The sequence below is a fragment of the Phyllopteryx taeniolatus genome, chromosome 1 (assembly GCF_024500385.1).
Source record: "Phyllopteryx taeniolatus isolate TA_2022b chromosome 1, UOR_Ptae_1.2, whole genome shotgun sequence".
In the NCBI taxonomy this organism is placed as follows: domain Eukaryota; kingdom Metazoa; phylum Chordata; class Actinopteri; order Syngnathiformes; family Syngnathidae; genus Phyllopteryx; species Phyllopteryx taeniolatus.
The window spans coordinates 7,236,762-7,248,872 of NC_084502.1; the positions used below are offsets into that span (position 1 = coordinate 7,236,762).

The 12,111-nt window shown below is 42.2% G+C and overlaps 1 protein-coding gene across 1 annotated transcript in view; it reads left to right on the forward strand.

The window, feature by feature from the left end:
* Positions 1 to 12,111, forward strand: part of prex1 (phosphatidylinositol-3,4,5-trisphosphate-dependent Rac exchange factor 1) — a 92,644-nt gene that overhangs the window by 58,962 nt on the left and 21,571 nt on the right. The window contains exons 14-17 of the mRNA XM_061767663.1: positions 834 to 909; positions 1,928 to 2,000; positions 6,793 to 6,938; positions 8,545 to 8,637. Coding sequence (XP_061623647.1) covers positions 834 to 909; positions 1,928 to 2,000; positions 6,793 to 6,938; positions 8,545 to 8,637 — 388 coding nt within the window. The remainder of the gene's footprint in view (positions 1 to 833; positions 910 to 1,927; positions 2,001 to 6,792; positions 6,939 to 8,544; positions 8,638 to 12,111) is intronic.

The window sequence follows — 12,111 nt, forward strand, 5'->3', positions numbered from 1 at the left end:
GATGAGTTAGTACAGTATGTAATATGCACACGCTTTTTAAATCCAGCATGAAATTGAAATCATATACTGTCGTACATGTGTCCAATAGGTTTCATTAAAAAATCCGTTGAATATGACAAACAAACAAACTTCCCTTAAAGCACTAAATGATGAGAATAAATCATCGTTTGCAGTCAAATTTGTTAGGTATGTTTTTGTATAGCTACAGATACGTACACAATACCCGTTTAGGGAGGTTATAGAAATGTGTCAAAAATAACCTAACAAATCAGAATGAAAAGAAATGTAAGCAATCAAAACATATTATAATTGGAAAACATTTCCGGCGGCACGGTGAAGGACTGGTTAGAGCGTCTGCCTCACAGTTCTGCGGACCGGGGTTCAATCCCCGGTCCCGCCTGTGTGGAGTTTGCATGTTCTCCCCGTGCCTGCGTGGCTTTTCTCCGGGCACTCCGGTTTCCTCCCACATCCCAAAAACATGCTTTAATTGGAGACTCTAAATTGTCTGTAGGTATGAATGTGAGTGTGAATGCTTGTTTGTTTGTATGTGCCCTGCGATTGGCTGGCAACCAGTTCAGGGTGTACCCCGCCTCCTGCCCGCAGTTAGCTGGGATAGGCTCCAGCATACCCGTGCCCTTAGTGAGGAGAAGCGGTGTAGATAATGGCTGGATGGTTGGAAAACATTTCCCCAAAGTAAGGCAAGTATCCTTGGTTCCGCAAAAATGGAAAAAGCTTTTGTCCTTTGTTTCATTTGACAAATGCCAACTTCTTGATTGCACTTGCATTCTGTGGAAAAATAGTTTTTTTTGCTATTGTTTTTTTTTTTCATTTAGGGACAGAGACCATCATTTGAAAACTTTTAAATCAGTGGTGCCTGCTTGCAAACTCGTGGATTGGCTCCTCTCACAGGTAATGCCAGAATCTGTTTCAATTAAAAGTAACAGTAAGGAATAATTCTTGTTTTGCTCCAGGGCTCCCCTTAGAAGTATAGTATTACCTTTAAGCATTATTTAAATCACAATGAAGAGACAGAGGTAAACAAGCATTGTCAGAAACTAATAAGCTACCCAAAAAGCATGCTAAAACAAACATTGCATTAAACACAATATGCAAATAATTTTGAAGCAGTTTTTCCAACGTTTACATATTTCTTCTTTAAAGCAAACCTGTTAACATTTAACGCAAACTATTTTTACTCAAACTTTTGCTTCAATTGAGTATGGCATGATTAGCGATTTTATATTTTGCAATGTGTCGCTGCCTGCAATTTGGTGGCTTGGTGATGAAGTGCCGCTTCCCAGAGTGAAAATACAGTCGATTCTTTGACTGTCTTGACGGTCGCTCGTTCTTTTCCTCAGGCTCTGGGCTGCTTCTTCCGCTCGTGCACAAGTAGCCTCTCGCCTCGCCACAACCCCTAGCTCTGCCCCCGTCGTCATGGTACCACAAAGCCGTACGTGCGTTGCACAGCCCGCAGTAGGGGCGGGCGCTTGAGCGGTGGCTCCTTTTGCATGAAACGGGATTGCCCCCTCACAACGGACAATTTCAGTGCGGTTAAAAAAAGGAGGGTCAAAGTGTGCTGTAAATCTTGATTCTTGGAGTTTGGGGTATCTTGGCAAAAGTGGAGATTGTTTTGAAGAGTGGAAAAAAGACACAATATGTCCCCTATGATATTAAGGTCATACTAAGTAGTGTATACTGTCTGTTTTTTTTTTATATAATCTAGTCAACTCATGTACTGATTTGACCTACACATATAGTAACAACCTCCTAATGTTTCCTAGATTTTCTCACACGTATATTTAGTAAACTCCATCATGTTGAGTGCAACATATATTTGAGACGCAGAGGTTTGTAAGCCGCCGTGCGTCAAGCTGTGTGAAGATGTAAACAGACGGTGATGGTGACAGTGTGCGTCATGGTTTCCCAGGGTGACTGCTCAACACGAGAGGATGCAGTGATGCTGGGCGTGGGTCTCTGCAACAACGGCTTCTTGCATCACGGTCAGTTTTGCCCCGGCTCACACGCGCATTGATCGAGTCTGCTTTTACACGTGACTTTCCAATGCAATTTAGTCAGATTTTGGACAGAATAAATCATTGTAATTAGGAGAAAATTCACATATTTCAATGATGACTTGAATTATTTTATAAATATAGGTTATGTAAATAATATGCCTACCCTGTTATATGATAACATCTCTAAGTGTTTTGAAACGATAAATAGTCTGAATGAACATAGTCAGAGGTTCCACTACTGCTTTTATTCTGGCAGATTTGCAAATCTTCTAATTCCGTTTCCTAATGGTTCTGCTTTGCATTTAATTAGGTGTACATTGTACTGGTGTAATTCTCTACTACTATAGTGCGTTTACGCAGACACCAATTTCAGGCGTGGTGCCAAATTTACGCGCGCATGAGATGGTTGTTAAAAAAGTTTGCAAAAAGATGTAACGGCACACAGTGTGATGTTGATCTTTTTCTGTCTACTCAAAGAGGTCAAAAAGTTCAGTTTTTTTTTTTTTTGACAGCCCAATAATGTTTTCTCTGAAAAGTCCAAGTGTCAAAGTGATTTGCCAAATGGCTTGCAATTTGAGTGTGGTCGAAATGCCAGAGGACAGAAAAATATACGCTTCAAAATGATCCATGGTCACGTGGACATGAATTTGTGTGCCTACTTGAGAAAGAATACGGCCATTTTACACTCACGACCCACCCAATAAAAAGTGACCTTAGAACAGTTTTTGGTCCTGACCTTAATTTTGGGAACAGATCCCTAAAGCAGAAGCATGTGTCTTAAGCGCAGTAATCTTTTTTCCCACACTGTAGTATGGTTAGGGTTATGGTTAGGGCTTGCCTCCAGCCCAATATGTTGAACATAAACAGCATTAGCAGTGTATCACAACCAGATCTTGTTGAGTTAAACTACAGTGTGCCGTCTGGGTCATTCCACTGAACCGTGACATCTGTCTTAAGGCTGAATATTAACTGGGCATCGTCATTAGCCATTACAAAAGGGAAGGCCCATTTTTAAAGAAGTCATGTTTGATTGATGAGGACTGCCGTTCATTGTGTTTTTAAAAATGACATATTTACAAGGGGGTCTACGCTGAGGTTGCATTCCTACAGCGGCGCCGTTAAAAAAACAAAACAAAGATTGGTCTACTTTTTATGTTTTTTCATTAATTACAGTTTCTGTGTGAAATTCTTGTAAGAGCAGGCTGCACACGTACATGTATATCATGCACCCCCCCCGCTACCTTCTGTTTTGAAGAGTCACCTGTTCTGGCGTGTCCATTTTTTCTTTTCTCCCTCAGGGTCACCATTCTCTTCTCAGCCACTTCCCCCTTTGTCAGCACATCTGTCGCCCTTCACCCAGTTCTTCATTCCTCTTATTTTTGGGTTGTCCTTGACTCTCTGCACAGTTCTTGCCGTGTTGTGGTGCAAAACAGAGGCAACGTGATTACTACAAAGCAAAACATTGAGCTGTTGAAGTCTGTGTGAAAGCGGCCACACCGCCTTCACTTAAACATGATCATCGGCTTCAGCATTACCCTTAACATCGTAATCTTCACTTTCAAGATCAGACTCATACTTTCAGTCACAAGTTATACTTTGCTTCTATAGACCTCTACCCAGGCAACTCTGGAAATCAAGTAGTGAATTGACAGATCCGGAATTTATAGAACAAAAGGTAATAATAGTCTTCAAAATCACAAATAAAATCTTATCTGATCAGAGCTGATCAATGTACCTGGATCTACACGGAAGGTGAAGCGTGTAAAATCTTGTAACAGAAAAAAAAAAAAAAAAATCTGTGCTTCTATTGAATTATATAAATTAAATGTGTAAGTAACTAACTAACCCCAACACTAAATTTGAACACGAGTTCCAGTCGATAATAGTCCACTGTGATCCTGCAGGTGGATTTTTGGCAGTCAAAGATGTAACCAGGCAGCCACAGGTAGTTACTTATACAGTTGCAAGCAAAAGTATGTGAACTTTTTCGAATGGCCTGCATTTCTGCCTAAATTGATCATAAAAATGTGTTCTGATCTTCATCAAAGTCATAACAATAAACAAACAGTCTGCTTAAACTAATACCACACAAACAAGTATGTTTCCTTGTTTTTATCGAACACAACATTACAGCATAAACATTCACCGTGCAGGGTGGAAAAAGTATGTGAACCTGGATTTGATAACTGGTTGACCCTTCTTTTGCAGATCAGACCTGCACAAAGGTCAGCAGGAATTTTGGACCATTCCTCTTTACAAAATTGTTTCATTTCCGCAATATTCTTCAGATGTCTGTTATGAATCGCTTAAAGTCATAAAGCCACAGCATCTCAATCGGGTTGAGGTCATGACTCTGACTGGGCCACTTCAGAAGGCACATTTGTTTTTGTTGTAGCCGTTCTGTTGTCGAGTTAATTTTGTGCTTTTGGTCGTTGTTCTGTTGCATCACCCATCCATTTTGTTGAATAATTGTCTTGATGAACTTGGGAATTCATTTCCTCGTTGATGATAGCAATGCGTCCAGGCCCTGTGGTACCAAAGCAGTCCCAAACCGGGCAGGGCAGCTTTAACCAATACCACCAGTCTCGCCACATTGATTGAACGCTAGGTTGGCTGAATCCAGACTCCTGTTAGCTCTTGAAGTAGTCATTAGCCTAAGGGTTCAAATACATTTTCCACCCTGCATGTTTTACATGGTGTGCCTATAATAAAGATAAACTCATCTAATTGTTTGTGTGGTAGTAGTTTATGTAGACTGTGTTTACATATTGTTGCGATTTACATGATCACATTTTATGACTGAGACAAATGTAATTCCAAAGGGCTCACGTACCTTTTCGTGCAACAATAAAATGTATTTGATGAATACCGGTTTCTGGGCTAAGTTGTTTAGTTCTGCAGTTGTCATTTCCATTTTCCTTTTTCTCCTAATCACTGATACTTTTGCAAAGAGAATCCACTGTAATTGGAGATAGTGTAGCACATTCCAAAGGCAAAACAAAACATTTAAAATCGCATGTACGAGATGTTGCATTTTGGTGCTGAAAGCCACAATTCTGCTATCAGTGAAGAATGCCCGTTTCGTTCAAAATGTTTGCGCTTATATTGTTGCAGTTGAGCATCGATGTGTGTTGCATAATTTGAGTTTTTGAAACAAACAGGGTGCTGCGCTCCCTCCAGTTGAATAATTGTCGTTATGAGGCCTCAGCCTTTGTGATTCAGAGGAAATAACTCACAAGGCCAACGTCAGCACGTGCGTGTAATCAGTTTATGGAGCGTTCTCGAACTCAGGGTGCCAGGTGCTTTTTCTTTTTCTCAACATCTGGGTACCTTTGGCTATGTGTATAGCCTGTTGTCTTTTACATCTGTTTGCACATTATTTCACCTAAGCGTACTTCACAAATAAATTTGGGTTATGGCTTAACCCAAGACAACCACATAAATTCTGTTGGTTTTGTTTTGGAATCCCCCCCCCCCCCCCCCCCCCATGTGTTTCTATCTGTTCAATTATAAATCAATACAACATCTGTATCAACAATTTCCATTTGTTAAAAGCATAATATTAATCCAGATGTTAGAAAGCTAATGCTGTGATTAAAATCAAAGTTATTAGGTCACAGGCGCACCTAGCACAGTATTTTGTGGTCGAACATGTTGCGATCCATAAACCATTTTGGAGTCATGCTTGTGTCTTGGCAACTGTTGTACAATTGCGTTGAGATATGCCCAAGCCTGTGCACCGAGCCGAGGCAAAATACGGTCAAAGTGAATGGCATCGGCATAGTATTGCGCAAGTGCATTTCATGCATGACTATGCCACAAAGAAATGCGCAACATGACCAAAATGTTTTGTGTTTGTAATGTCCAGTTTGTGTGGGCCCATGCGTTCGAGTGAGGCTGAGCAGAGCAGCGAGACGAACAAACGCACTACACCCCCAGAGGGTCCTGCCAGCTATGTCCTGTTTTGGCTATGGCACACATGTTAGTGTCAGCATCACTGGCCATTCAGCTAATAAGGCCTTGTGTGTGTGAAGATCTTTATTTAAGACTTTTTTTTGTGTGTGTGTGGAATTTCTGGCAAGGCAACCGCATGCATACTCCAAAAGTGTAGTGGTACATGCTTCTGCCTTTCACATAGACGCCTCTTGTTCGATTCCGCTCAGTGTCAAGCCACTACCGGTCCCCAAAAATGGGTGGGTTGCAAACTTGCATCAGGACAGGCATCCAGTGTCAAAACTATGCCAAACAAATCATGCCAGTAGCGACCCCTGACAGGAAAAGCCGAACGTTACTTCTACATTACAAAAAAAAAAAGAATTTCGGCTTTTTGTCTATCGCTCAGAAATACACCGTCCTGAGAACATCGGAACGGTCTTCTGTCTTGGCAAAAAGATACATTTGACTTTGAAATGGCGAGGTTGAAGTTATATTTTCATCACTATGGTTGGTCAGTCGGATAATGATTCAGCTAGTAGGAGTCCACAAATACTCATTAACCAATTTCCACAAAATGTTGTACAGGCCAACATGGCGAAGTCTTAACGGTAAGACAAAGCCGTACATGGTAGGAAAACCCATGCAAGCACGTGGAGAGCATTCATATTATACACAGAAAGGTCCAAGCCAAACCCAAAACAGTTTGATGGTGAGGCAGACACGCAAAGCGCGTGGTTTACCGTGCCACTCCACGCTGATATCGTTTGCTGTAATATGTACTTGAAATATTCAAACAGACCTTATGCTTTCTCTCATCATGATGTTTTGTCCCCCCCATCAGTTTTGGAGAAGAGCGAGTTCAAAGACGAGTCTCAGTTCTTCCGCTTCTATGCAGACGAGGAGACGGAAGGAACGAGCTCAAAGAGCAAACAGCTCCAGCGGAACGACTTCAAGCTCATCGAGAACATCTTGGTCAAGTCTATGGTGGTGAGTTTCAAAATATGTTCTCAGCATAGTACATGGAAAGATAATAAAACCAGTGATGAAAGCAACAGTCCTATTTAGATTTTTAGCAGTTTTCATAGACTGTAAAATACATTAGCTGGTCTCTTCCACCAAAAATGTAGCCACTTGTTGCTGGCAGAAGTTGTGGGGTACAATCGTTTATGGAAGAGGGCTCTGTTGCCAAACACAGGACTGGGTGAGTTGCCATGCAGATGATTATAGCGATGTACATTTATACACATACATATTTCACAGTCATGAGAAACAAAAAGAACAAGAAAACATGCCTCTTTCATCACACTGGGATCTGCTGGAAAATCCATTGTATCAAGCGTGTACTGACTGGAAATTTTGTCGCAGTGGCTTATGTTTACAGATGAATTATTTTACAGTTTGGTTCCTTGATATTGAAGTGGGAGAGACTAACTCCCCAAGTTGGAACTTCAAAATGGATCTTTCGTCCATGGCTCATCCGTACATCGCGGGTTACGTCAATGTTAACTTTCCATGGAGACACAGACAATGACTCTGGCATCTTGGAGAATGTTTCCTCCTCACATTCTTAAGGCCTCTGCACGGTAAACTCCGCTTTACAGCATAATTCGTCACTGGGTATCTGTGAACGTGTCATTTTATGTATAGTGTATTTACGGCCCTGGGCTAGATTTTTGTTCAAGGCGGAAACATGTATTCATCCATACATCCATCCATCTTCTGAACCGCTTCTCCTCACCGGGGTCGCGGGCGTGCTGGAGCCCATCCCAGCTATCATCGGGCAGGAGGCGGGGTACACCCTCAACTGGTTGCCAGCCAATCGCAGGGCTTACATGCATTTAGACTCAGTCAATCATTCAGGGGTGGGCTTGACTCTTTAATCCTTCCAGAATCTTATTTCATCATCTTGAGAGAGATTTTAGACTTTGATGCTTCCAACTTTATGGAAACCCCTTTGTGTCTGTTCCAGCATGACTGTGCCCCAGTGCACAAAGAAAGTTCAGAAACTCCTTATTTGCCACAGCCATCTTCCTCTCATCTGACACCACCATCTCCATCTTATCAGGCCTGTGCAGCAGGAAGATGGCCCTGAATGCTTACTTAATGGAAGCCAGCTAATGTGTTCGCTAATGACAACGTTGAGCCCCCGCTAACTGGGGAGAAGAGTACCAGAAACAGAGACGCAAGACACAGTACATAACGCACACGTATGCTCAAAAACTGCAAGCATGCACCATTAGAGACCAGTATACTTACTGGAACGTTTCAGTACAGGGCGAAATAAACAAGTTGCACGCTATAGTAAACTATGTTTATTATTGTGGTGGTGTACTGTAGTGGAACAACATTGCATCTTAATCAGAAGTGTTTTTAATATTTGATTACGTTTATATAGCTACCTGAGCAAGTCAAAACGTTGAAAACAGTTCGCAGTATGAGAGTGCGGAAACAACAACAATGATAGACATATTGCGAAATTAACAGCTTCTATTTATTATTATCTCCATGGCAGAATAATTGAGACAGCCAGGAGTGGCCAATGTGTGTCCATACTAGACAGGTTCAATTGAGTAATTCGATCTTTATGTGCTAGATTCACCCCGAGGAGGAGGATTACGGCTTTGAGATTGAGGAGAAAAACAAGGCCATTGTGGTGAAGTCTGTCACCAGAGGCTCACACGCGGAGGTAACCACACATACACACACACACACAGACACGCACGCACGCACACACGCACACAGTGTTTCTTCTCCATGCCCCATGGCATTAGTTCCTGTAGTTAATGGCTGTCTAATGTTTGGACGGCTGCTGTCCGTCTCCTTCTGTTTCCCTGCGTGAGCTTCATTGTGATTGGATGTCAAGCCACATGACATGCCCCCTCACGTCCCCTCCACAAAAATAAACACACAAGTAAAATGCAATATGCCACATTAATGGTTGAGGGGAAAAATGGACTGTGAAAGTAGTTCAGATAGGCAAATGATGCACCTGGCTGAACTCTTCTTAACCAGTGTGAACTTTGTTGTTCACCACTATTTATTGTAACCCTTCTTTCGTTTATGTACTCCTCCAGTTTCATCTTTACGCCTGCCAAGGACACATGCTTGGCAAACAAACAAACAACTTCCAAGTACTTTTTTTTTTTTTTTTGTCTTGTTCGGCTGTTAGGTCAAGCAGAATGGAAAATCTGTTTCCCTTTTATGCCGAAACAGTTTTACTATGTCACAGTGGAATTTTTAAGCTTCCGCCGTGGTATTATAATTGAGGTTTATTGAGAATCAAACTTGATCAGTCGAACAGAACAAAGTTTCTAGAAGGGAGAAAGAAACAAAGACAAAAGACAAAGCACTAATTGTAAACGGGATGAGTGAAGTAAATCGTTACATTATCTACACCAATGAAACGTTAAATATGAGTCTTGCATGGGGCTGTAGTGCTACACCCTGTGAGGGAAGGTCAGGACAAGATAGAACAGGACAGGACCGGGGTCGTGAACCCGGCTGTACAGCTGAAGTGTGGTGACATTAATTATGTAAATTATAAAAGTGTACAGGACGAGAGTATAAGTGAGGGGGTGAGTTATTTGTTGCAGTAAGGGATGTGTGCCTGCGGATACATGCAAGTGAATTGATACCGTTTTACATGCACAAAGACTAACAGAAGTGTCCTGTAATTGCTGTGGCCGCACCCCAGCGGCTGAGGACCCTAGCCGATCAATCGGGGGGGTCGGGATCAGGCCCAGGGGTTCACCGAGAGCAGTCCGGCGGACGGGACACGTCTCACACCGAGGGACCCGGGGCGGTCCGCCGGCCCCTCCGAGGCGCCCCGACAACCAGCCCAGGCCGCAGGGACCCAATGCCACCCCCCAGCCAATCACCCCACCCCACCCACCACACATCAGGTGGACCCCCCAAACCAGGCAGGGAAAAGAACCCCACAGCCCACATCACTTCACAAAAAACTTTGTGAAGTGATCCTATTTGTGGTGACTGTCGCTTTCGGCGAATTGTATAATGTTGCTATCCAATGTATAAATGAATCTGCACGGCCAAATTTGTGAAGTACTGCAAACAGGAAAGCCCAGTTGACTTTATCGATAGCTTTCTCTGCTTCAAGTGACATGATGATTGCGTTTCGATTTTTACGCTGTGACATGCTTATTAAATTCAACAGACGTCTGACATTATTTGTGGAACTTCTACCTTTAATGAAGCCTGTCTGGTCATAGTGGATTATGGACGGAAGTACCTTTTCAAGTCTCGCTGCGAGGGCTTTTGAGATAATCTTGATATCTACATTAATCAGTGATAAAGGCCGATAATTCGCGGGGAGATTGGGGTCTTTACCTGGCTTTAGTAATAACTTAATTGAAGCTGTGTTCATATGGCTACTAATTCTACCTTTATCCTTTATCTCATTGACTGTTCTGAAAAATAGAGGCGCTAGTATTGGCCAAAAATGTTTCATGAATTCAACAGGGATTCCGTCCGGACCAGGCGCCCGTCTCGGTTGCATATTTTTTAATGCGTTATGTCATTCTATGATGGTTAGAGGAACTTCCAAGTACTCTAGGAGCAGTTCTGAAATATTATATCGTATTCTCCTGGTCATGCTTAATTCCACTTTTCATCTTTGCGGATTCTCACATCCAGACTTCTGAATTATCCATGCGCATTAAATTTTGAATAAATGTGGAAACACCAAAAAGGTGTGATTCATTGACAGGGCAGGTGGTGTAGAAATTCTGCAACATGTACTTTTCCTTATACTTGAGAATATCATTGAAATCTGTGAAAAAGGATAAAGCAGACTTTAAATTTGAAAATACCTTATGTAGGTTTGCAATGTAGTCAGCCAGTTGGGATGTGTGGACAAAAATTCCGTATGAAATACAGTAAATCCAATAAAAGCAATTTAATCAGAATACTATAACATGCAACTTCTGTCGCCCCCGAGGCTGGAATTTAATATTACAGGCCTTCAATAAAACAGGATTTTTTTTAAATTAAATTTTTTTTTTGGGTGGGGGAGGGGGGGTGCCACAAACATAGAAACAAATAAAAGCAAATGCTGAAATATATAGGTCACTATTGCACCATTACGATGAATGTTGTTGTTGTAATGGTGAGAACACTGTGCTGTTTCATATCCATTTTCTGAGCCGCTTCTCCTCACAAGGGTCGCGGGAGTGCTGGAGCCTATCCCAGCGATCATCGGGCAGGAGGCGGGGTACACCCTGAACTGGTTGCCAGCCAATCGCAGGGCACATACAAACAAATAACCATTCGCGCTCACATTCACACCTACGGGCAATTTAGAGTTGTCAATTAACCTGCCATGCATGTTTTTGGGATGTGGGAGGAAACCGGAGTGCCCGGAGAAAACCCACGCAGGCACGGGGAGAACATGCAAACTCCACACAGGCGGGGCCGGGGATTGAATACGCGCAAGGCCAGATTCGACAGGGAACGCCCACATTTTAGGGTTGCTCCACCCAGAGCTCGTATCTGGCATGAACTCACGTGCACATACTGTATACATTATACTGTATATATGCACTGTATATGTATGTATATTCTATATACACATATCAAAATCAAGTGACTGAAGGGTTAGGGTTATGGCTTTGCAGTCATAGAAAACCTTGAGTTTGCCTTCCAACTCAGCGTTTTCTATGGCATACTGTACTAACGAATTATGATCCACTATAATGTAAGTCTCATAGAAAATTCAATTTCAGATACTTCAATCTGGATCGAGATGAAATGTGAAGATCTTAAATAATAGCCGGTCACCCATGAATTCTGTAAATGGGTGAGCGGCCGGCTATTATTGAAGATTTCCACGTGCCTTTTTTCCCAGTAGATAATGTGTGGATCTTATTGACAGAAGTCAGACATATGCAACTGGTCTACCGTTTATCTATGATGGTGTACGATCTGGTGTATATCCAAATGAAGGTCATTTTGTCTTGATAAATGTCTCCACTAACTTAGTGCCATTACTTTCTCTTATTTCAGTTTCCCACATTGCTTCCCAAATCGGTGTCTGGATTTTCTCTCTTTCTTTGTCTCTCTGGACTTTTTTTTCACAGTAAACCCTCAATCTCTGCTCTTTTTTCTCCTTTTCTCTCTTTCCCTCTTCGTCTCTTATTCATCA